General features: G+C 43.4%; 1 protein-coding gene across 2 annotated transcripts in view; it reads left to right on the forward strand.

The window, feature by feature from the left end:
- Positions 1-24,652, forward strand: part of PCYT1B (phosphate cytidylyltransferase 1B, choline) — a 191,761-nt gene extending 167,109 nt beyond the window's left edge. Inside the window, exons 6-8 of one of the 2 annotated variants that reach the window (XM_070750694.1) lie at positions 6,293-6,435; positions 19,026-19,214; positions 23,367-24,652. In XM_070750694.1, the coding sequence (XP_070606795.1) occupies positions 6,293-6,435; positions 19,026-19,214; positions 23,367-23,579 (545 nt within the window). In that variant the 3' untranslated portion in view covers positions 23,580-24,652. Of the gene's footprint in view, positions 1-6,292; positions 6,436-19,025; positions 19,215-20,952; positions 21,040-23,366 lie in introns of those variants that run through there. The other variant, XM_070750695.1, reaches the window with a different exon arrangement.
- The last annotated feature ends 2,200 nt before the right edge of the window (positions 24,653-26,852 follow it).

Raw genomic sequence — 26,852 nt, forward strand, 5'->3', positions numbered from 1 at the left:
CATTATTAATAATTCTTTTAGCTTTTTGACATGAATATATAGTGTCAAACATTTTTATAAAATTTCCCCCAAAGTTCATGCATATTATTTGATTATGTGTAAGAAATTCCATTTAACATTATCAAATGCCTTTTCTGCATCTAAAAATATTAGTCCCATTTTTTTCATCGTGTGCTTCGTAGTATTCTAATGTATCTAATATTATTCCATACATGTCTACTTGATATAAAGCCATTCTGATCTTTATGTATAAATTTTGCTATATATATCCATTAATTTTTTCTGCCATTATCATTTAACATATAATTCTTTTTATCCATCAAATCTGAATTCTTTTTAGATTTTAATGCTACTGTTGCTTTCTCCCAGGATTTTGGCATTTTTGCTTTTATTAATACTTCATTGTATACATTTAATAGTTTGGGTTCTAACATATCCTGTAATGTTTTATACAACTCTATTAGCAGTCCATCCGGGCCTGGTGCTTTATTATTTTTCTGTTTCTTTATTGCATTAGAAATTTCTAATAGTGTCTGAAGGTCATTTTCTGAGGGTCTGCCTATGCAACAATTAGACACTGAATTTATGATACTAACATTTCTTATTTCATAGCCCATTGTAGTTCCACCTATATGGTGCCCCTAAACACCAGAGTCAGAGTTAGGTAAGACATGCAGATTACTTGCAATCATATTAGGTATTAATTTATTCTTCCCAGAATCATTGGCCACTTGACTAAATACTTTTTCTTTATTAACTAATTCTCTCCTTCAAATTAAATTAAGCAAGAATTCCTTTCTATGTCAAAAATCACTTCCCTGAAATTATCTTGAAATTTTAGTGAAATATTTTTTAAAATAAATTATGAAAATAAATTGCATAATAAGTTAATTACTGATAAGCGTTTGTCATTATAGTGTAGATTATTTTGAACTATGAAATAAATTCTCCAGAGTCACTGTTATTAAACCATAAATTATTGGTTTATTATTACTTTACAGAACTTCTTAGATGGTTTAGTCAGAATAAATTCCGAGCCAGGTACAATTTCCACTTCTATAACTCATACTAAGAAGAATAAAAAATGTAGTGTCAACCTTTGCTATGCTGCTGCATTCTTTCGCTTGATTGTCATAGAGACAGGAAGGGGTAGAGATCAGGGGGGGGGGGTTGGGAAGTGTGCAGGAGGAGAGTAAGTTTCAATTTCCCAGGTGCCAGGCGGAGACTGTTAGATGGAAAATTCCTGAAGAGTCTGGGAGGAGCAACTTGGGCCACCTGATGCATCTGGACAATGGAGATTGGACGGATGCCCAACAGGGGGGTGAAAAGGGTTTTTTGATATGTGTGTAATGCACCATTTTTCTTCAGACTTTTCTTTTCTTTCGATGCTTCAAGTTCTGATTTTGATAAATTCACTTTTGAACTTTATAAAAGGACTCTGAGTTTTATTTGTCTTAATTCTGATTGGCAGCCTTGACATTAAGCAAAGTCTGTCCTAAACAGTCACACCTGGGGAGCATTCTACCAGGGACTGGCAAAAATGTCACGACGTGAAAGTGAGGGAGAATTTTCCGAAGATATCACCCTCAAAAGCCCTCCCCTCCTGGAAAAAGAGGGAGTGACAGACCCCAGTGGAGATGAACCAGCCAGACGGGCCCCACGATGGTCGACTGGGATAGGTGTAAGTGGTCTCCTTGGAGATATAATGAGGGATTCTGATGCTAATGTGACCCACCGTAAGAAACAAAGCAAAGAAGGAAGCTTGCTGGCAGAATTGATGTCAGAGATTAAGGAAGCCCTGTCGATGGTGGAAAAGAAAAGCCAGGGACCTCTAAAGGCCATTCTAAGCGAGGAAGAGGGGGAGGAGGACCAGATGCCGGGGCCCTTGGGGCAGGGACAACAGCTGCCGAGAGCAGTTGCCCAAAGCCCTCCCCCCACAAGAGACCTGAGCCCTTTGATCCCAAGATGCACTTTACAAAGGGGAGGGAGGCCCACAGAAGTAAGGCCCCGACTGCCCCCCCTTTCACCCTGTGTTACGATGGAGTGCCAGTAGGATTGAGATATTTCCTGGCCCAAGTGAATCAATACATGGAAATTTATGAGGATGAGTTTCCTAATGACCCAACCCGGGTGAGAGTGGTGACCCGGATGTTGGACGCGAAAGCCACGGATTGGATGGTGTCATTACATGAAGGGAGAGACCCCGTCCTTAGGAATTTTGATCAGTTTATGACTGCCCTCAGAGCACGCTTTGAGGATCTCCAGGCTGAGAGGAAAGCTAGATCAAAGCTGAAAACCCTGAAACTAGGAGGGAGATCAGTTACTGAATATACCCAGGAGTTCAGGGTGCTGATGGCTTATGTTAGCTTGTACCCAATGAATATCGTGATGGAATATTTCATGGATGGATTGGATGATGAGGTCTACCGGCACTGCAGAGTCAGGGCAACCCCTAGAAACCTCAGCAGATGGTTTGAGTTGGTGGCAGAGGTGGAGATAGACCTCCTGAGAAGCCAATGGGAGAAAAGCCCCCCCTAGGGGAGAGAGGGTCCTGAAGAAGGCGCCCCGGAGTTTTACAGAGAAACCCAAATCTACAGCGTGTTTCCGTTGTGGGAAGGAAGGTCACCGAGCTGTGGAATGCTTGGCCAAGCCTGTGTCGAGGGTGACACTTTGTGGTGGGAAAAAACCAGAGCAACGGATCAAGAAATCCCCAGAGTTTGGTCGAATGGGAAAGGAAACTGTAGAGGTCACCCCCCCAAAAGTGGAGGAGTTGGGATCTCCGGATCGCCCAAGCATCCTGGAAAGCGAGTCGGAAGAAGCTTTCTCAGTAAGTCCCCCCCCCCTGGCTGCGTGTACATTCCCCTAACTTTAAGGGACCCGACAGGGGGGACAAGGGGAAACATGTTATCCCTTTTGGATTTGGGCTGTACGAGGAACCTAATGTCTCCTGAGGTGGCGGAGAACTTAGGACTCAAACTTAGAAGTCTGAGGGACCCCGTTTCTTTTACCCAGCTGAATGGATCAATGGCAGGTGGGAAGCCATCCATCCATGAGACAGGAACTGTTATTATGACAATGGGCTCCCACCAAGAGACTATACAATTTATTGTGGGACCTTTGCTGGATATGCAGTTATCCTGGGACTGCCCTGGTTACAAAAATGGAACCCGGTGATTAAATGGTGCACCGAGGCTGTCACCATCTCCTACAAAGGAAAGGAGGAATTGGGGTCTGTGCTAGCAGAGCTGGGGAGCAAATCCCACCCCCTTGGTGGAGGAAATTTCAGGCGAGGAGAAAATCACCAGGGAATATTGGGATCTTAAGGCAGTTTTCAGTGAAAATGAGGCTGACAAACTGCCACCCAATAGGACCACGGACTGTAGCATTGATATATCGCCTGGGGCGAAGCTGCCCAAACCTAGGATGTATTCTTTAAACCCTGGGGAATTGGATGAGTTGCGCAGGTTCATTGACAAAAACTTGGACAGGGGATTTATACAATCAGCGAGGCCTCAAATGGCACTTCCAATCACCAGTCTGCTGAAAACCAAGGGAGAGGGTAAGCCCAAGCCCAACGGCCCATTATCGTGGTCCATGGAGTGTCAAGCCGCTTTCGAAAAGCTGAAAAGACTGTTTGCAAGTGAGCCAATTCTCAAACACCCTGACTTAGAGCGGTCGTTTGTAGTACAAGTGGACGTGAGTGATGTGGCCGTGGGAGCAGTATTGTTACAAAAGGATGAGGAACAGGTGTTACGCCCATGCACGTACACATCTAGAAAGCTAAGTGAAACTGAAAGGAGATGGGCCGTGTGGGAAAAGGAGGCGTTTGCAGTGCGCTGGGCCCTACTCTCCTGGAGGCATTTTTTAGAAGGGGCAAAGCAACCTTTTGAGGTGTGGACAGATCACAAAATCTGGAAGCTTTAAAAACCCCACGTAAGTTATCCCCAAAACAAGCTAGGTGGGTGCAACATTTCAGTCAGTTCAATTTCTCACTATGCTACATACCAGGGGGGAACAACTTTATGGCAGATGCACTGTCTAGAATGCCACAATATAATAGCGGGAGGCTAGAATTAATTCAACCAGTGCTTCAGCCCTCACAAACAGTGTGCCCGGCAATTACCAGACAACAGAGCTCAAAAAAGACGGAACTTCCTGACAGCCTGGTGGCGGATCTTCAGAAAGCATTAGAAACCAACAACTGCTTTCTGTCTCATCAGGGAGACTGCACAAAGAGAAGTGGCCTAGCTTGGCTAGGAGGCTGCTTGTATGTTCCCCTAGCTTTGAGGCCACTGGTATTAGAAAGGAGTCATGACTCTAAAGTGGCTGGCCATTTCACTTTCTTAAAAACTTTACATTTATTGAGAAGGCAGTTCTGGTGGCCCTCCATGAAAAAGGACATCGAGATTTATGTGACGAGCTGCCCAGTATGTGCAGCAGCCAAACAGCCCCCAGGTCGGCCCCAAGGAGTGTTGCAATCAGTGGCGAGACCTGGCACACCATGGAAGGAAATTTTGATGAATTTTATTGTGGACTTGCCTGAAAGTGGGGGTAATACTGTTATCTGGGTTGTTACTGACCTTTTTTCCAAACAGGTTCATTTTGTGGCGTGTTCAAAAATCCCCACTTCCAGATCATTGGTGAAGATGTTTATCCAACATGTATATCGGCTGCATGGAGTTCCTGAGAGGATTATATCGGATCGTGGGGTGCAGTTTACCTCCACCTTCTGGAAAGAGTTTTTGAGGTTGTTGGGTACAAAATAGGGGCTCAGTTCGAGCCATCACCCTCAAACAAATGGGGGGGGGGTGAGAGGGCGAACTCTGTCCTAGAACAGTATCTTAGGTGTTATTTGAATTATCAGCAAGATAACTGGAGTGGTCTTTTGCCATTTGCAGAAGTGGCCTATAACAATTCGCTACATAGTAGTAGGGGTTTCACTCCATTTAAATTGGTAAGTGGACAAGATTTTGTGCCAATCCCGGAATTACTCCAAGACGAGCCTCACCACCCATCATTAAAAGATTGGGTAACGCAACTCAAGGCAGCTTGGCCCATAGCAGGGAAGGCACTGGATGAGGCTCAAAATATGCATAAGTTCCAAGCTGATAAGAAAAAGATAGCTGTGGACTACAAGGTGGGAGATAGGGTTTATCTCTCTACAAAGTTTCTAAGAACAACACAAAAGTAAAAAAAAACCTGGGAGCTAAGTATGTGGGTCCATTTCCAATTGTGCAGGTGGTAAATTCAGTAGCAATGAAATTAGATTTACCAGAGGAACTAAGGAAGATCCACCCGGTATTCCATGTAAGTTTGATGAAACCGGAACGGATAAGTGAATTGCGGCCACCGCACCCAGATCCCCCTGCCCCACTACTCATTGAGGTTGCACAACATTTTGAGGTTAAGGAAATACTGGATTCCCGGAAACATAGGGGGAAAACTCAATATCAACATTTTCCTGCATCGCACGCTGAATGGGTGGACGAGAAATACATGAATGCCCAGAGGGAAATTGACCATTTTAGATTGAAATAACCTGATAAGCCTTAATGCAGAGATGTATATATTGGTGTTGTTTGTTTTTATTTTCTAGGACTAACGTCCCTGTTCCAGGGGGGCTGAATGTCAACCTTCGCTAAGCTGCTGCATTCTTTCGCTTGGTTGTCATAGAGATGGGGAGGGGTAGAGATCAGGGGGCTTGGGAAGTGTGCAGGAGGAGAGTAAGTTTCAATTTCCCAGGTGCCAGGCAGAGACCGTTAGATGGAAAATTCCCGAAGAGTCCGGGAGGAGCAACTTGGGCCACCTGATGCATCTGGACAATGGAGATTGGGTGGATGCCCCAGAGGGGGGTGAAAAAGGGGTTTTGATATGTGTGTAACGTGCCATTTTTCTTCAGACTTTGCTTTTCCTTCGATGCTTCAAGTTCTGATTTTGATAAATTCACTTTTGAACTTTATAAAAGGACTCTGAGTTTTATTTGTCTTAATTCTGACTGGCAGCCTTGACATGTAACTCCATAAAATTACAAATATAAAACAGAAATCACAATCAACTAATCTAAACATTTTCCCTTTCAAACGGGATCAATCATACCAGCCTCACACCCTTTCAGTATAGACTTTTTAAATGCCAAAAGGGAAGTTGAATGTTCTTCAAGTATAGTCCATGTAAAGTGTTTTTCACTAACCCAAGTGAGAGGAAACCAAGGCATCAAGCACTTTAAAATAATCAATCATATGAAAACTGGAGATTTTATCATAGTTCTGTTTTCTTTTTCTCCTTTCAAAAGGTATGTTTGTACCAACTCAGAGAACTGAAGGCATCTCAACTTCAGATATTATCACTAGAATTGTACGTGATTATGATGTCTATGCCCGTCGCAACTTGCAAAGAGGATATACTGCTAAAGAGCTGAATGTCAGCTTTATAAATGTAAGTGCATCAATCATTCCAGTTTCATTGTACTTGAAAAAATGTGAAATTGATTATGTAATTATTATGGCATGGTTAGGACGACAGTAAAGCTTATTTTGCTGTATTTCTCTAAGCATATTTTAAAATTTAAACTAACATAATATCTTTCCCATAATTAATTAAATTTTTAAAAATAATTCTCCATTTTCTGTTCTAAAATCATTCAGTTAATGATTATTTCTTATTTGTTATTTGGAAGTGTATATACAAATAAGTTATATTATTCTTAAGATCATAAGGATCACAAAAATCTCTAGTTATTTCACATGCAAGATACATACACAGCCCTTACTGCCAAATATTGTTAGATAATTTGCACATTTTATTTGAAGCTTTATTTAGCTTTCATTTTAGATTCATATCATAGATCTGATGATTTCTATACAAAATATACAAATTTTGTACAGTGACTTATCTTACTATACCAACCCCCAAATCTAAATAATTCATTCGATTTTTAAAATACTAATGCCTTATCCAACTTCAAAACTTTATGTCAGATACAAGCAATCAGAACCACTAATGAATAGTAAAAGTCAGCAACATTTTTGTCTATCACCTGTTACAAGAATCTCATCAGACCACTTGCTTTCCCCTGAGAATGACCAGATAAAGCTTCATGGCTTTTGTGGGAGATCACATTTATGCTGCATGTAGTCGCAAAAGGACTTCAACCTAGGTCTTAATTTGACCTTCTCAGAATACCCCAGAAACCACCAATGCCATATAGAATCAGCTTAGCATACATGTCGACCAAAGCCCTTCAAAACATCCTAAGCAAACCAAAAGACCCAGCAAAGCCAGGGAAAACCCCCCAGAAATCATCTACATTTTACAACATATCATATAAGAACTGCAACAATTACTGTGTAGGATTAACAGGCAGAAGACTGGTAGAACACATTCATGAACACGAACTGGCAGCCAGAAGACATGAGGAAAATTCTTAATTTCACAACATATAGACAGATTTAACCATAATTTCAATTGGTAAAATGTGACAATTCTAAACCAGGCCAAATAAAAAATGCCAGGGAATTTCTAGAAACCTGGCATTCTGACAAATAAGACATCAATGGAAACATAGACATTAACAGCATTTATAGAGACAAAAGAGAATTAAAAGACTCCAGCACCTCTCCACCAATAATCAGCAATCAGATCACCATAGATTAATTCCAGGGTAAATTTCAGACAACAATTAAGTAAATAATACCCCAATCAAGAAACTGCCAAAAAGCAGTTAAACAGCCCAATCAAAGAATCTCTAAGACCACCTCCACCCACATAGATAGGAAAGTCACCACAATATAAACTGACAGCAAACAGCACTCCTTACTAGCATTAATGATGTTACCTCAGCGGTCCCCAAACTATGGCCCGCTGAGGCTATTTATCTGGCCCGCAGCAGCACATGAGATTTTACACACGCATGTGCACAAAAACAATCCCCCATGCAGCATTTTCCAAGGCCGTGCAATGGAGCCAGGCATTGGAGTTGGGGGTGGGGAGCGACGAAAGTGCGGAGGCCAGCAAAGGTTTTTATTTTGAATGTCCCCATTTTCTTCTCCTGCTCCAATCCGTTCAAATCCGTTCCAGTCCGCGTTTTGGGCACTACCTTTCCTGCCGACCACTCTCACTGGTCAGCTCAGTTGTAGCCTGGTTGTAGCCTGGGGCTCCCATCTCAAACGCTGAACCTCTGCCACCAAACCACCAACCAACACCCGCCGCTCACACCTGCCAGCATTGGAGAGTAGAGTTCTTATTCTTGGCAGCCAGTTTGGGCTTTTCTTCTCCAGCTCCAATCTGTAGCATCCAATCCGTAGCATCTGTAGCTTCCCATTCCCCTGACAGCCTGCCTGGGGTGGGGGCTGGGGAGGCTCGGCACCGGCACATCTGCGGCGGGTGGGGGCAGCCACGGCTCCCTTTCCTTCTCCCACTGCCTATGTTTACCAGCGGCAGCTGGTGCCACGGGTCCCTTGGGCGGGAGCTGCCCTGCCCAAGGAACCCGCGGCACCAGCCACTGGCTTGGTGGGAGGCGAGAAGGAAAGGCAGACTGGCAGGGGGATGGAGAGCTAGGGATGCTACGAATTGGAGCTGGAGAAGAAAAGCCCGAACTGGCTGCCAAGAATAAGAACTCTACTCTCCAACGCCACAGGTGTGAGCAGCGGGTGTTGGTCGGTGGTTTGGTGGCAGAGGTTCAGCATTTGAGACGGGAGCCCCAGGCTACAACTGATCTGGCCAGTGAGAGTGGCCAGAGGGAAAGGTAGTGCCAAAGACGCTGATTGGAATGGATTGGAATGGATTGGAGCAGGAGAAGAAAAGCTTGAACTGGAGCCCCAGACTACAACTGAGTCGTCCAGTGAGAGTGGCTGATGGGAAGGGTGGTTCCAGAAGAAATTAAAAAGCATCAAAGGGACATTCAAAATAAGAAAAACCTTTGCCGGCCTCTGCAGAGAAAAAAGTAAGAGAGAGAAAGAGAGAACAAGAGAGAGAGAGAGAGAGCAACAGACAGAGAGTGAGATAGAAAGAAACAGAGAGGGAGAGAGAAAGTGGGAAAAAGAGAGAGAGAGAAAGAATGGGGAGAGAAAGAGAAAGAGAGATAGCAAGAGAGAGAATGAGAGAGAAAGAAAGCAAGAGGGAGAGAAAAAACAAGAGGGAGAAAGAGTGAGTGAGAGAGAAAGAAAGCAAGAGAGAGGGACAGAGAGAAAGAAAGAGAGAGAGAGATAGGAAGAGAGAGAGAACAAGAGAGGGAAAGAAAGCAAGAGAGGGAGAGGAAGAGAGAAAGGAAGAGAGAAAGATAGAAAGAGAGTGAGTGAGAGAGAGAGAAAGCAAGAGAGAGAGAGAGAAAGCAAGAGAGAGGGGGGGACAAAGGGAAAGAAAGCGAGAGAGAGAAAAAGGGAGAAAGAAAGAGGGAGAGATAGAGAGAGAAAGAAAGATGGAGATATAGAAAGAGAGAGTGAGAGAGAAAAAGAAAGAGAGAGAAAAAGAGAGAGAGAGAGAGGGAAAGGAAGGAAGAGAAAGAGAGAAAAAGAGAAAACTCGACAAGGAGTTGGGGACTTGCTCCACTTCGCCTCCTCCTCCTCCCCCAGGGCGGCGTTAAGAAAATTGCAGGATGTTTTTTTATAGTTTGGCCCTGCAACCGTCTGAGGGACAGTGAACTGGCCCCCTGTGTAAAACGTTTGGGGACCCCTGTGTTACCTAGTTAGGCTAATGAAACCTCTGCAAGAAAACAAGCATCAAAGAGCACCAAGGATCCCTCATTTCAAACCTGAGCAACAAATATTCTCACTTATTGGTAATTAACCCTTTGTCCATCTTGGCTGGCACTTTCCCAACACTTTCTGACCTCTGGTCTCCCTTTGTATTTGGCCACAAAACTGGACTTTCTGACAATTTGTTTCCTCCATGATAGGTTCCAATGAACTTTGTGTTTTTAAATTTAATTTTTCCAACATTTACTGTATTTTTTGGGAGTATAAGATACACCGGCGTATAAGACGCACCTTCGTTTAGGGGAGTAAAATGGGGGGGGGGGGAATCTGCTTACCAGATATTCATCTGGCTAGTGTCCTTATTCTGGTCAACTTCAGTACATTATTTTATCACCTGGTTAGAGCTTTAAAAAATCTTATTGTCAGAGAGTGACAATGAAAGTGCTTGCAAGCAGGTAAGAGCTGGGAACATCATTAGCACTTGGTTAGGGCTGGAAAGAAATTTATTAGGAGCAAGTTAGAACAATTTAAAAAATCCTACAAAGACAGGATTTGGAAAACATTCTTCACAGAAAGTAACAATGAAAGAGCTTGCCAAGTGGGTGAGAGCTGGGAACATGATTGGCACCTGGTTAAGGCTGGAAAGAAACATTTGGAGAAAGTTAGAGCAATGAAAAAACCGTGCAAAGACTTAGGGCTTGGAAAACATTCTTGACAGAGAATAACAATGAAAGAACCTGCAAGGTAAAAGCTGGGAAGATCGTTAGCACCTACTTAGGGCTGGGGGGGAAAAAAGCTTTAAAAAAAGCTACATTCAGAGTATAAGACGCACCCAAAATTTCAGTCTCTTTTAGGGAGGAAAAAGGTGTGTCTTATACTCTGAAAAGTATGTTAATAATACAGACAAGTTGCATCTTATATTCCAGAAAATATTGTAATAATACGGACAAGTCATATTACCTTTACTCTAAAAATAATGTATAGTTTCCATACAGTTCAGATATAGTGCTTCCTCTTTGTATTTTTTAATCATCAGCATTGACCACTTATGCATATACAATGATACCTCATCTTACGAATGCCCCTTCATACGAACTTTTCATGATACAAACCCGGGGTTTACGATTTGTCTTGTCTTAAGAACCATTTTTGTTTTACGAACCTAAGCCCGGGTGTGTGCGCTCTCGTACTGCGCGTGCGCTCTCTGACTGCCACAGGGATTTCCCTGCCTTGTGACTGTCACCACCGGGATTTCCCATTTGATTACAGCCCCCGCCGGGATTCAGCACTCGGAGAAAGCGCTCTCGCAGCCGCTTCACTGGGAGTGCTTTCTCTGAGCGCTTCTGGAATGCCCGCCCTGCCCCTCTCACAGCCCCTTCAGTGGGAGTGCTTTCGTCCAGGGCTGTCAGCGAAGGGGCTGCAGGAGAGATGGGGCAGGTATTCCCAAAGCACTTGGAGAAAGTGCTCGGGCAGCCGCTTTGCTGGGAGCGCTTTCTCTGAGCGCTTCCGGAATGCCCACCCTGCCTCTCCTACAGCCCCTTCGCTGACAGCCCTGGATGAAAGTGCTCCCAGCAAAGGGGCTGCAGGAGAGGTGGGGCGGGCATTTCCGAAGCATTTGGAGAAAACCCTCTCACAGCCCCTTTGCTCGGAGCACATTCGCCGAGAAAGCCCTTCACAGCCGCCCCTCTGCTCCAGCCTTGCCCTCACAAAGGGTGGGGCTGCCATGTCCTGGTGGATTCCATCCTTCTTGCCAGGACAAGAGGATAGTGGCGGCGGTGGCGGTTTCCCTTTCAGAAACAGCAGCAGCGCCAGGAATGTCACATCCACCTCTCCCTGCTGCCCCCTGCCCCCGAACAAGGATCCAAATGCCGGCAGTAATGGGTAAAAGGGGTGAGTTTTGAGCTTGCACGCATTATTCGCTTTTCCATTGATTCCTATGGGAAACATTTTTTCATCTTATGAACTTTTCACCTTACAAACCTCGTCCCAGAACCAATTAAGTTCGTAAGACGAGGTATTACAGTGGTACCTCGAGATACGAGTTTAATTCGTTCCGGACTTGGGCTCTTAAGTCGAGCAGCTCTTATCTCGAACGACTTTTCCCCATAGGAATTAATGTAAATAATTTTAATTGGTTCCAGCCCTCAAAAAACTCACAAAGTTAGTCTAAATTATGCAGAAAGACATGTTTTTAATGAAGAAATGTACATGTACATATAAATGAATAATGAAGTTTCTTTCACTTAACTTGTAAACTTTCTTAAACTTTTAAATTTACATATGTTCAACTTCTCTGCCACCCAATCCTGTAGGACAGAGGTCCCCAACCCTTTTTGCACCAGGGACCGGCTTTAAGCGATCAAGAGAGGAATGGGTGAATGAATGGACGGAGGGTGGGAAGGAAGGAAGGAAAGAGGGAAGGGACAGGAACAGAGGAAGGAAGCAAGGAAACTTATGAAAGGGGAGAGTAAGAGAGGAATGAGTGAAGAGAGGGAGGGAGGGAAGAAGGTGGGAAGGAGAAAGAAAAGAAGAAATAGAGGAAGGGAAGGTAAAAGAGAGAAAGAAAAAGAACAAGAAAGAAAGCTGCAAGCACCCCCCCGAGCCCCCCAGGCCGGCTGCAACCTTTTAAAACACGCGCGCCGCTTCGCAGCTGTCTCCTGAAGCCGAACGCGGAAGTTAGCGTTTGGCTTCAGGAGACAGCTCCTTGGCGCTTGTATCTCGAATTTGGGCTTGTAAGTAGAACAAAAATATCTCTCCCCTCCCAGCTCTTATCTCGAGTTGCTCTTAAGTAGAGCAGCTCTTATGTCGGGGTTCCACTGTACTGTACTGTATAATCAGATGTGTTTTCTTCTTGATGTGAGTCTACTTAAAGCAAGTTATTCTGAATTTTTGAAACTGTAACATCTAGGTTGGCCTCTTTATCCACATTACCTTATACTACATGTTTACATAGTAGTATCCAGCTCATATATCCTTAAGGTAAGTTAACATCTTCCAAATATGTGTTGCACAAAAGTTGCAAAGAATAGGATTCACATGTCACACAGCATCTGCTGATATTCATTGTATAAATGGGATATAATATTCTCCCCTCAATGTAACTTTGGGGTCTCAAATCAAACTGTAGATCACATCATGACTAGCGGTAAATTGAGGGTATATTTCTGATTCCTTCAGATATTGTAAATTATGCTATGTTTCAATGGTTAGATGGCCTAGACCAGTGATGGTGAACCTCTTTTTCCCTTGGGTGCTGAAAGAGTCTGTGCATGTGCTATCATGCATGTGCGAGTGCCCACACCCACAATTCAATGCTGGGGGAGGGTGAAAACAGCTTTCCCTATCCCCTGGAGGCTCCCTGGAGGCCAGAAACGCCCTGTTTCCCATTTTCTGGTGGGCTCAGTAGGCTTGTGTTTTGCCCTCCTCAGGCTCCAATGGATTTCCTGGAGCTGGGGAGGGTAAAAACACCGTCCCCATCTCCCTGGAGGCTCTCTGGAAGCCAAAAATGCCCTCACAAAGCCTCTGTGCAAGCCAAAAATCAGCTGGCTGGCACACACACATTGGAGCTGAGCTAGGGCAATGGCTCACGTGCCAGCCGATGTAGCTCTGCGTGCCACCTGTGACACCTTGGCCACAGGTTCACCATCACTGGTCTAGACATTGGTATCTGAATATAGATCTGTTTAATGTTCATATTAAGCTGGATTCACTCATACACAGTTCAGCAGAGTCCCTTGCTGTGGCCTGGAATATGGTAGCTGCAGGGGCTCTTGACCGGATTGCACCTTTGCAACTTCTCTGTGGCAGTAGACCCTGGAGACCTCCTTGGTTTACTGAGGAACTCTGGGGGCTGAAATGCCAGAAGAGATGTCTAGAGAAGTGCTGGAGGAGAAGCAAATCTGAATCTAACCGAACACTTGTAAAAGTTCATATGGAGACTTACAAAGTGGCGTTCAGAGTGACAAGATGTGTGTATCATGTTGCCTTGATTGCATCTGCGGAATCTCACCCAGCTATGTTTAGGGTGACTCACTCACTCCTTAACTGGGGGGAGCTGATGAAGCCTTCCCTGGACACAGCTGTATTCAATAACTATCATCCGGTCTCCAACCTTCCCTTTATGGGGAAGGTTGTTGAGAAGGTTGTGTCACTCCAGCTCAATGGTCCTTGGATGAAGCTGATTATCTGGGCCCTCAACAGTCAGGATTCAGGCCTGGCTACAGCATCATGCTGATGGATGATCTCTGGCAGGCCCGCGATAGGGGTTTATCATGGTGCTTCTCAGCAGCTGTTGATACCAACAACCATGGTATCCTTCTGTGCTAGCTGGAGGGATTGGGAGTGGGAGTCGGTCAGAGTTGGTGTTAGCAGGGGGACAGAGGTTGACTCCTAGGTCCCTTCCTTATGGGGTTCCTCAGGGGTCAGTGCTCTCCCTCCTCTTGTTTGATATCTACATAAAACCACTGGATGAGATCATCCAAGGGCACAGAATGAGTTACCATCAGTATGCTGATGGCACTCAGCTATACATCTCCACTCCTTCCCCCCATGAAGTAGTGGAAGTAATATTCCAGTGTCTCAAGATTGTTAGGGTCTGGATGGGTGTTAACAGGCTCAAGCTCAACTCCAACAAGATGGAGTGGCTGTGGGGGTTCTGCTTCCCAAGGACACTTCCATCTGTCCATCTATCATTCTGAGTGGGTGGGAGGAGTTCTTGACTCCCACAGAGAGGGTCCGCAACTTTGGCGTCCTCTTCAATCCACAGCTGACCTTGGAACAACATCTTTCGGCTGTGGCGAGGGGGGCGTTTGCTCAGGTTCACCTGGTGTATCAGTTGCAGCTTTATTTGGACAGGGAGTCTCTACTCACAGTCACTCGTGCCCTTATCACTTCGAGGTTCAACTACTGCAACACTCTCAACATAAGGCTACCTTTGAAGAGTGTTTGGAAACTGCAAATTGTGCAGAACACAGTCGCGCAAGTGGTCATGGGTCTGCCTAGGCATGCCTATGTTTCTTCAACATTCTGCGGTCTACACTGGCTGACAATTGACATGCCCATGTTTCTCCAACAGTCTGCGGACTGCACTGGCAGCCAGTGTTGGCAAAGTGTTGGTTATGACCTATAAAGCCCTACATGGCATTGGATCAGAATACTTGTGGGACCGTCTTCTGCTGCATGAGTCCCAGCAACCGGTTAGGTCCTGCAGAGTCAGCCTTCTCCAGGTCCCATAAACTAGACAATGTCGCTTGGTGGGACCTAGAGGAAGAGCTTTTCTGTGGGGCTCCAGCTCTCTGGAATCAGCTCCCCCCGGAGATTCGCACTGCCCTCACCCTCCTTACCTTCCACAAAAGTCTTAAGACTCCTTTACGTCGCCAGACTTGGATCAATTAGACCCTAGCCCCCTGGCCGACGAATGTTATGTATAGTTGCTGTTTGAATGGGTATGATTGACTTTTAATATATTTAATGATTTTAGAGTAGTTTATTTAATTTTACTTAATTGGATTTAGCGTATTGAATTTTTTGTGTTTTTTTAATATGTTATAAGCCACCTCGAGTCCTCAGAGAGGGGCGGCATAAAAATCAAATAAGTAAGTAAGTAAGTAAGTAAGTAAGTAAGTAAGTAAGTAAGTAAGTAAGTAAGTAAGTAAGTAAATAAATAAATAAATAAATTTTTGCTGTGTTTCTATGTTAGATGGCACATTAATGTACATTAATGTCCATGTATATTATATCATATACTAAATAAATAAATAAATGCAGAGAACCAGTTACCACAAAAACCATGAGGAGACTAGTAGCAATGCTGTCAGCAATACTGACTAATACAATATATTAAGTCATAAATTTGTGCCTTTTAATAAAATCTGGTTGTCAGAAAAGGCGCTACCAGACTCTTCCTGGGTTGTTTTGTCCACAATAGACTAATACAGCTCTCCATCTACAATGTCTAGAGCAGTTAACATTTTTTCAGGTGGTCTATATATATTCACATGATCTCTAATTCTTCTTTGCTATGCATGCCATAATACCAGTGGCAAAGTGATGGTCTGGGAACTAAGGGTTTTAGTGAGTGTGATTGGTATCTCCAGAAGGTAGGCTTTCTGCCCAAAAGCTCAATTTGAGAAGTTCTAGAACTATGATCACACAGACCAATATTCTGCTAAGTATCTTATTTTTTCTGTTGGATGTACATTATATTTCCTTTTACATTAAATACCAAATTAGCAAACCTATTTTGCAATCTGTTTGATACAAGAAGAAAAAAAAGTAATCTGGAGAAAACACTGCATTTATCAGATTCCAAAAAAAGCAGGTTAAGTCACAATTAAAATACCTTGCATGTAGTAAAAATACAAATAAAACTCAAAACATTAGAATACTGTTCAAAAGTTCATTTATTCCAGTAATGCAACTTAAAAGTTGAAATGTAATATATAAGAGAGACTCATTACATGCAAGGCAAGCAGTGATGGGCTCCTACGGGAACGGTCAGGAACACAGTTCTGATAGCAAAATTTGGAGCTCCACCCTTGGAACAACATCTTTCCAGTGCACCCAATTTGCACTGAAAGATGTTGAAACAAAATGCATAAGCCACGCCCACAGTGTGGTAGTAAGAATTTTGGTAACCCATCACTGAAGGCATGATAGTTCAAGCTGTGATTTGTCATAATTGTGAAGATTATGGGGTATAGCTCATAAAAACCCAAAATCCACACTTTCAGAAAATTAGAATATTACATACGATCAATGAAACAAAAACTGTACATACAACAATATCGGACCTCTGAAAAGTATAAGCATGCATATATACTGTGGAAACGTCACCCTGGACTTCAGGCATTTCACAGTGTGCACCTCTCCATTCTTCCTCCATATTCTGGGTCCTTGGTTTCCAAATGAGATGCAAAAGTTTCCACAGACTGTGTTGATTAGGGGAGCCATGCCCTTTTCTGGTGTTGGTATACAGTGATCCCCCGATTATCGCGAGGGTTCCGTTCCAAGACCCCTTGCGATAATCGATTTTTCGGGATGTAGTGGTGCGGAAGTAAAAACACCATCTGCGCATGCGCGCCCCTTTTTCCATGGCCGCACACACGCAGATGGTGGAGTTTGCGTGTGGGCAGCGGGGAAGACCCAGGGAAGGTTCCTTCGGCCGCCCAACAGCTGATCTGTTCCGCAGCGCGGCAGCAGCGAGGAGCCGAAGATGGGGTTTCCCCGTTGCCCAGGCAACGGGGAAACCCCATCTTCGGCTCCTCGCTGCTGCCGCGCTGCGGAACAGATCAGCTGTTGGGCGGCCGAAGGAACCTTCCCTGGGTCTTCCCGCTGCCCAGGCAAAGGGGAAACCCCAAGATCGCTTGCCGCTTGCCCGTTCACCCGCCCGCCCGGCTGCTCGCCCGTTCACCCGCCCGCCCGGCCGCTCCGCTTGCCCGTTCGCCCGCCCGGCTGCTCGCTTGCCCGTTCACCCGCCCGCCCGGCCGCTCCGCTTGCCCGTTCGCCCGCCCGGCCGCTCGCTTGCCCGTTCACCCGCCCGCCCGGCCGCTCGCTTGCCCTTTCACCCGCTCGCCCGGCCGCTCCGCTTGCCCGTTCACCTGCCCGCCCGGCTGCTCGCTTGCCCGTTCACCTGCCCGCCCGGCCGCTCGCTTGCCTGTTCACCCGCCCGCCCGGCCGCTCCGCTTGCCCGTTCGCCCGCCCGCCTGGCTGCTCGCTTGCCCGTTCACCCGCCCGGCCGCTCGCTTGCCCATTCACCCGCTCGCCCGGCCGCTCCGCTTGCCCGTTCACCCGCCCGCCCGGCTGCTCGCTTGCCCGTTCACCTGCCCGCCCGCCCGGCCGCTCGCTTGCCTGTTCACCCGCCCGCCTGGCCGCTCCGCTTGCCCGTTCACCCGCCCGCCCGGCTGCTCCGCTTGCCCGTTCACCCGCCCGCCCGGCTGCTCGCTTGCCCGTTCACCCGCCCGCCCGGCTGCTCGCTTGCCACTCGAGAGCAAGAGGGGGAGAGATAGAGAAAGAGAGAGAAGGAAAGAAAGAGATGAGAGAGGGAGGAAGAGAGTGTGAGAGAGGAAGAAGCAAGATAGAGAAAGAGAGAGAGAAAGAAAGATGAGAAAGGAAGGGATTGATGTCATCGGGTGGAAAAATCGCGATATAGCGTTTCGCAAAGATCGAGATCGCAAAACTCGGGGGATCACTGTACTGTGTTTCATTAAGTCCAGGGTCAATGCAGCCGTCTACCAGGAGATTTTGGAGCACTTAATTCTTCCTCTCGCAGACAAGCTTTATGGGGATGCTGATTTCATTTTCCAGCAGGACTTGGCACCTGCTCACACTGCCAAAAACACTAAAACCTGGTTCAATGATCCTGGGATTACTATGCTTGATTGGTCAGCAAACTCACCTGACCTGAACCACATAGAGAATCTATGAGGCATTGCAGTGAAGGGCTACTAAAATTTTTACTACCACACACTGGGTTTATGCAGGATGCCCTGCATTTTCTTTCAACATCTTTCACTGCAAATTGGGTGCTCTGGGATGGAGCTCCATTTTCGCTACCCCACTGCGTTCCCACCTATCTGGGCAGTAGCCCACCCCTGGGCTATTGCCAAGAGACATATGAGAGACCTGAGACCGAACAATGCAGAAGAGCTGAAGGCCACTATTGAAGCATCCTGGTCTTCCATAATACCTCAGCATTGCCACAGGCTGATAGCTTCCATGCCACACTGCTTTGAGGCAGTAATTGCTGCAGAAACCCATTACAAACCAAGTAATGAGTATATATGCATGTTTGTACTTTCCAGAGGTCCAATATTGTTCTATGTACAGTCCTTGTTTTATTGATCATATGTAATATTCTAATTTTCTGAGATGTTGGATTTGGAGTTTTCATGAGCTGTACCCCATAATCATCAAAATTATTACAACTCATGGCTTGAACTATCTTGCCTTGCATGTAATGAGTCTCTCTCATATATTACGTTTCACCTTTTAAGTTGCATTACTGAAATAAATGCACTTTTGCATGATATTCTAATTTTTCGAGTTTCACTTATATTCCTTTCATCAAGTATTTTTTATCAGGTACAATCTTTCTGTATGAGTTAATGAGCTCCCCTGTCGGTCATCCCAAAAACCACATACTAAGTTGATTTCATCTATTCAATGCTTTTTTTTCATAGAAATTATATTTTATTTCTATTTCCTAAGTTATGATTTTTGCTGTCTTTAATACTAAAAGATGTTTATGTAAATATTTAATATAATGTTACTAATATAAATTTCAATATATACCAAATTTCTTCATGTCTCATGTTATCTTTATGTTTTTATTAGGAGAAGAAATATCGTTTTCAAAATCAGGTAGACAAAATGAAAGAAAAAGTGAAGAATGTGGAAGAAAAATCTAAAGAATTTGTGAATAGAGTTGAGGAAAAAAGCCATGATCTCATTCAGAAATGGGAAGAAAAGTCTAGGGAGTTTATTGGCAACTTCTTAGAACTATTTGGACCAGATGGAGCTTGGGTATTTATTAATTTTTTTCACACATGCATATATTTTATTTATTTATGTATTTATGTATTTATTTATTTATTTGTGATTTATTAATTTATTTATGTATTTATTCTATGCTACCCAATCCCAATGGGACGCAGGGCGGCTTACAGCAATATAAAAAATACAATACAATAATGAAGTCAAATATTAATTACTAAAACAATAAAAACCCTGTTATAAAAACCCACAAAACACAAGCCATCCAATCAAAACACACATGTATACCAATCAAACAAAATTTGGCCGTGATAGATGTAAGTATTCAGGCCCCCCGGGACTGCCGACAAAGCCAGGTCTTTATAGCCTTTCGGAAGGCAAGTAGGGTGGGAGCAATATGGACATTGGGGGGAAGTTGGTTCCATAGAGCCGGGGCAGCCACAGAGAAGACCCTACCCCATCATCCTGCCAATCTGCATTGCTTAGTCGACGGGACCTGGAGAAGGCCAACTCTGTGTGATTTTATTGGTCTCTGGGAGTTATGTGCAGGAGATGATATATAATTTATAAGTTATTGATGAGTCATCTTGTACAATAAGTTGAAGAAATAAAGCATGCTTTATTTACTCAAGGCAACATACCAAAACTAAAACAACATTTAACATTCAAAATCAGGTTGAACAAACTCTCTTAAACTGTCAGAAATGAAATCTACTAAAAATCATGCTAAAAAGCACTTGACGTAACACAAATTTTGTTCCCAGATTTTAAATGTTATATTCCAATTGCTTATGTCTAAAACAAATTAAAAATTGCTTACATTCATCATAAACTTTGCTTTTGTGACCACGGCAACAAAAATTATGCATTTTTACTATAGAAACAGGCGATTTTGCATCTTCTAATTTATACAGTCAGACTAAGAACACTATATGCATTGCAAATTTACACAGATTCGTAAAAACTGTTCAGAAGTGTGCGGTTTTCGACTATACTGCAAATCAGTTTCACGAATCAATCCCCAAATATAGTCGGCCATCATGTTTTCGTTATATTGTCTTTGGTAACGGCGTTCAAAGTTCATAATGTCCTGGTGAAAGTGCTCACCTTGCTCCTCTGAATAAGCTCCCATGTTCTCTTTGAACTTATCAAGATGAGTATCAAAGATATGAATTTTGATTTTGAGTGACATCCTGCAGTCCATTGCAGCATAGTTCTTTATCAGAGTCTGAACCAGTTGTACATGATTGCCTAGGAAGCTGCGAACCACTGCGACAAAACTGTTCCAAGCTGCTCTCTCCTTCCTATTCAGCTTCTTGGGAAATTAACTGCACTCTATGATCTTCTTGATTTGTGGTCCAATGAAGACACCAGCTTTGATCTTTGCTTCAGACAGCTTAGAGAAAAGATCTTGGAAGCAATTGAAAGCTCTCAACTCCTTATCTAGAGCCCTGACAAATTGTTTTATGAGCCCCAACTTGATGTGTAGTGGTGGCATCAGCACCTTGCGTGGATCCACCAGTGGCTCCCACTTTACATTGTTCTTCCCTACAGTGAACTCTGTCTGTTGAGGCCAGTCCTGCCTGTGGTAGTGCACTTCAGTATCCAGGCTGTCCCAAAGGCAAATAAAGCAAGGATACTTAGCAGAACCACCTTGGAGGCCCATCAGGAATGACACCATTTTGAAATCTCTGATAACTTCCCAGCCGTACTCATCATACTTCAAGGCACTTAGCGACATCTTGACACTGGTGTATTCCTCTTTCAGGTGCACTGAGTGAGCTACAGGAAGAGACGGATACTTGTTCCTATTGTGAAGTAGCACGACTTTGAGGCTCTTGCATGAACTGTCTATGAAGAGGCATCACTCATTCAGGTTACAGGTGATACCTATAGACTCAAATAGACCAGCCACATTGTTGCAGAAGGACAGTCCATCTTGATGACTGAAGAAGATGGAAAAAACTTGGTGACGCTTCCTCTGATCTGTGACTTGGACGCTTTCATCTAATACGTTCCATTGCTTGAGCCTTGATGTCAGATAGCTCAGGGTTGGACTTGGTGAGACCAAGGTCTCTGATCAGATCGTTGAGGTCTTTTTGGTTAGGGTAGTATGGCTTCCGCTCCTCATCTGCATATGAAGAGAAATCGTGATCTTCAACGTCTTCCTCGATGTCTGACCTGCTGCTTTCTTTTGAAGGTGGTGTAGCTCTGTCTGGAGGTGTTGGTGCAGGAAGTTCAGGGCAGTATGGTACTGGGGCAATAGATGAAGGAATGTCAGGATACGTTACAGGCATTTTTGCCAGTGTGACATTTGGAAGGGTCCACCATGCAGAAGTAGCAATTTGTTGAGTGATCAGTCGGTTCACGCCAAATTCTTGGGATAGCAAAATGCATGGCTCTCTTCTCTCCCCTGTACCAACCTATAAGCAAACAAAATAAAATTTGGATTGAGAATTTGATTTAGGCCTATTTCACACTAATGACTAATGATATTTACAATATGAACACAGTTAATCTGCTATTTAAGAGAGTAGCATTTATCCACTTACCTTCAAGAGTTTTCTTGCAGTGCTCACATGTGAAATGAGGAGCCCATGGTTTGTCTTGGTCACCAACAGGCATGCCGAAGTATGCTTTGTAGGCCTCACACATCATAGCAGATGTTTTCACAGAGTACTTTTTCACTCTTGTCTTTATAAAACTGGCCACATACATAGCAAAATGCGTCTGCTGGATGTATGCAACCTCTTGATGCCATCTAAATTGACTAAGTTGCTGTGTACTGTAAGGAAAAAGGATGTCTCTCCAAACTTGATAAAAATGGTCTTTATTCCATGCAGTATTAAAGTACAAGAGTGTACTGAGGATTCAGCAGAGCAAGATTGATAACATACAATATATACATTTACACTATGGGAAGCTGGGAAGTTATCACAGATTTCAAAATGGTGTCATTTCTGATGGGCCTCCAAGGTGGTTTTGCTAAGTATTCTTGCTTTATTTGCCTTTGGGATAGCCGGGATACTGAAGCGCACTACCACAGGCAGGACTGGCCTCAGTAGACAGAGTTCACTGTGGGGAAGAACAATGTAAAGTGGGAGCCACTGGTGGATCCACGCAAGGTGCTGATGCCACCACTACACATCAAGGGCCACTATAGCCCTTCCTGAGAGATGGAGAGACAGGATCTAATTGATTGGGATTGCATAGTAAGTGGGCAATGGCCATCACAAAGGGGAATTGACCTAGACAGACAGGTGTGAATTCAATATCTATTCAGATACTGATAATGACAGTATTCACACTTCACCCCACACCCATTTATTATTTATTTATTAGATTTGTATGCCGCCACGAGTCTGTGGAATTTAGTAGTATCTAGAAATAATATAAGAGCTAACCCTTGTTAATCATGATGAAGGAAAAAATTTGTTTGATGTTTTATTTTTCCCCTTCTCTGAAACTCTGTAAGTCATTCAAATAATATGGAACAGTGCTCCAAGTTCACTTGTGACACTTTTCTTCTCTCTGCCACTTCATTGACCTTTGAAATTCATCCTATCATTCATGTACTTTGGCTACATCAGTGCTTCTCAAATAGTGGAGCACCCCCCCCCAGGGGCAGTGTGAAGCAATGCCAGGGGGACACATGACCCCGGGGAACGTGCTTTTTTTGCCGCAGTGAGTAGGATGTACTTCATACCTGGCACTTGTACTGGTACCTCTGTTGTGTTCCTCAGCAGCCCATTCTAAAAGAAAATGTCTCATGAGTTCAATCAAACTTCTCAAACTGGTGAGATGTTTTCTTTTAGAACAGACTGCCCTAGACACAATACTGAGGAACACAACAGAGGTACTGATACAAGTGGCAGGTAGGACATGTGTCTCGTAGTGGGGTGCAATTTGCGGGTGGCAGGTCAGACGGGGCGGACCACGAGATGTGTGTTGGCAGAGAGTTGGGGGGATGTAAAATGTTTACTTGTTCCTGGGGGGGTGGGTGCGTAACAGAAAATAATTGAGAAGCACTGGGCTACATCATATTTGGGGGGGAAAGACATCTCACTCGCCCATAAAAACAGACATAAAGATTTTTAAAAATTGGACAAAAACAGAATTAAGAGTGAGCTGAAGATATATCTATTACTGTATCCATACTTGTCCTTATTTCTTCATTTCCAGAAGCAGATGTTTCAAGAGAGGAGTGGGCGCATGCTTCAAGCCTTATCTCCAAGGCAAAGTCCCACAAGCAGTCCAACACGGGGACGTTCCCCATCACGTTCCCCATCTCCTCCCTCCCCATGGCTGTTCAGAAAGGCTTCACCGCCTTCCTCCCCAAAGGTTGCCTCAGCATCCATTAGCAGCATGAGTGAAGGTGATGAGGATGAGAAATAAAAAAGGAAAAATTTGTAGTAAAAAAAAGAAGAATTATACCAATGGCCCACCGTATAGTTCAAACTAGAAGAAAGAAAATGATGCATGAGATGTTTCTGAAAAAGAAAGTTATTGAGATGATTGGAGCATTGAAGATCTCAACTATAAAATAGTACTTGCCAAAGGAGAGCCTGTCAAAAAATGTCACATATGATGATAAAATATGTAACAACTTGCCATTATTTCCAAATAGTTATGAATACTTTTTATGCTATTGCAGATTTGCTGCTTTAAGTTATTGGACTGTTGTGAGCATTGTTTGTTGAAAGGTTAATTTGGCAAATGATGTTAGGGAGGGGTTTTTTTTAGTTCAAGAAGCACATTTAAATTTGAAAAACACCACTCTACTAAAAAGTTGGATTTCACAAGAATAAAATGAAGTAGTGCCTAAAAATAGCAGAAACTCCTACAGTGCCAGGAAATACTCAAATAAAATCATGCTGTTAGACTTAAACTCTGTCTTTCACAATGGACACAATATTGTCCTACTGAATTTAATTAATTTTGCTTATTGAGCAGACTTTTGTACACACTAGAGAAAGTTATTTAAAGTGAAAAATTGGTGGGTTCAGTTTTATTACAATCTGTCCTCCAAAGCTATTTTTTTCTTTTTACAATTATTATTCAATATTATTTTATATCTGGTGAATTTGGTAAATTAACTCACAAAGCATGGTTCAATTCATTCATTAATGTTTATATCACATACTGTATTATTTAAAACAATGTTCTATATAACATTATTACAGGAAGTAGAACACAAATGGATAATGCATACCATCTATTATTTCAGATAATAAACCTGGAATAAATCAAGGGTGGCATGAGTGCTCTACCATTTTGGTAAAATGTTTGGTAATGTGCATGTAATTCCATTGAGAATCCATTTGTAATTTTTCTATAGAAGCAAAGCATTATAATTACAACTGACTTTTTATTGTCAAAATATCATATTAGATTTTAATAACTTTTCAGTAATTACAAGCGCAACTTTGTTTTCTCCATAAGGACTTAATAAAACTTTTTTTTGTTATTACATGCTGTTATATACTCTAGAACAGAGTTTCCAACTTTGTGCACTGGTAGGAGGGGAATGGGATGGCTCCACGCAAGTGGCCGGCAAGCATGCGCAAGTAAGTAGCTGGCAAGTGTGTACAAGAAAGATGCATATGCATCTGCTGCTCCCTTGAATGGGGTGTGCATGCTGACTCACTGCTTGTGGAAGTGATGATGCATGTGCACATGTGTGTGTGCTTGCCAGCCATTTCTGTGGCCCGGTTTCAAAGCTCTTATGGCTAAGGTGACCAGAAGTCCCGCTTTTCGTGGAACAGTCACGCTTTTTAGCAATTTGTCCCGCATTTTTTAAAAGTCCAAATTTTTTTAAACAAGCCTCCAACTGGAGATTGCTGGACTTCCACATCAACCGATTTTGGGCAGCGTGGAAGCTGAGCTTCCTACATCATGGCTTCCAAGTTTTTTTCCGGCAGATTCTATCGCCGGTGCCGGGAAAAAACTTGGAAGCCGCGAAAAAGGAAACTCAGCTTCCAGTCTTGGAACTTTTTGCTCTTCACCCCCTCAGCCTCCCACAGCCGTCAATTAACACATCCGGTGCTCCTGCCCACCTTTCTCCCCCCCCTTTTAATTTTTTTCTTTCTATCTTTTTATTTGCTCGCTTCCTCCCTCTTCCTCTTCCACCTCGCTCCTCGCCCCCAGCTTGATACCTTCCCATGGCCATTGCCATGGGGCTGAGCTGCCCAGGCAGGAGGGCTCGCTAGCCGCAACAGCAAAGGGGGGGGAAGGAAAGGGAAGCACGGCTGAGGCATTCGCCCCTCTCTTCCTCTGACAGCCCATCTTCTGTGCTTGCTGGCGGGTGGGCAGAGCGGCATCTGTGTCGGGCGGAAAAACCTATCTGCTCCTACCAAGCAGCAGCTGGCCTGGCAAAGAGAGATTGCTCTGTCCCATCCCAGTGTTTTCCCTCCCAGAAGGGCCTTCGCCCTGGCGCTATTGCTGCCAGTTTAGTATCATCTAATCATCCATGCTCCAAACACTGGCATCTTATTGATTATGTCATTGTGTGGAGCAATGTTCCCTCTACTTTTTTTTTTTGTGTGGGTGGAAAAGTATAGTGTCTGAGCAGCACATTTTCAAGCCTGAGCACCTGATTTTTTTTCACAGATGTCACCCAAGACAACTTGTTGCGTAATTATTTGGGGCTTGGTGCTGGGGCAAAATAAGGTCCCTTCCCACTATGTTATTCTATTATTCTGGTTGACTAATTATTGACATCACTAGCGTACAAAGATTCCAACTGCAATTAGCATGATCAATAATTATTTTTTCATTTTTTAAATGTTTTCTCCACCTTCTCATGTACAGATTCAACATGTTTATACCTTCCACTGTTATATACGTCTTATAGAGTTCATAATTGTACATTTTATCCATCATTCATAAACTCATATTTCATTTTAAAAAATAAAAAAGTAAATGCCTGCCCCTTTAACCATTTTTCTTGCAGCCCCCTTCCTCTTCCACCCTTTCCTCCTCCTACCTCTTTTCCCTTCACTCCTCCTAAACCCCTCTCTCCCTCTTTCATTTTTCTTTCTCTTTATCTCTCTCTTACAACGCTCCCCCACTCCCTTCCTTTCTAATTCCTCTCCACCCCTCTAATCCTTTCCTGAGTGTCGCAACCTATTTTGTAAGCTGTTGCTCTAAAATCATCTTTGAATGCTATATAACCATTAATATTCTATTTTATTTCTTATGACTCCCAAAATAAAGATTAAATCTTTTTGTTTCAGGTATATAATGCCAAATTCATTTCCTCCAATAAAAGGCTAATTTTGTCATCTGGATTGTACCACATGATCAATAATTTAAAGAACAAGACTACGGATAGGCAAACTTAGATCAGCCAATGTGCAAGGGAAGAAACTATGTTTATATCTTATTTATTAACCAAACTAATAATAATAATAGATTTAAAAGATATATTTGCTCTCAACTATTATATTATGTTCATGGAAGGCTTCATTTTAATGGAAGGCTATAATTGTTTGCATGTTTCTTTGACTATAAATGCTGACAGTTGAATATACTAAATAACTTGATAAATATCAGTCTAGTCACTAAAGTATCATACATTTGCTGATTCCTCCAGTTCAAAGTTTGGAAATGTAAGTTAGCATATTACTTAATGTTCAATTTTATAAGAGCTCTGTTTTAAGAGAAGTG

The sequence above is a fragment of the Erythrolamprus reginae genome, chromosome 4 (genome assembly GCF_031021105.1).
Source record: "Erythrolamprus reginae isolate rEryReg1 chromosome 4, rEryReg1.hap1, whole genome shotgun sequence".
Lineage (NCBI taxonomy): Eukaryota > Metazoa > Chordata > Lepidosauria > Squamata > Dipsadidae > Erythrolamprus > Erythrolamprus reginae.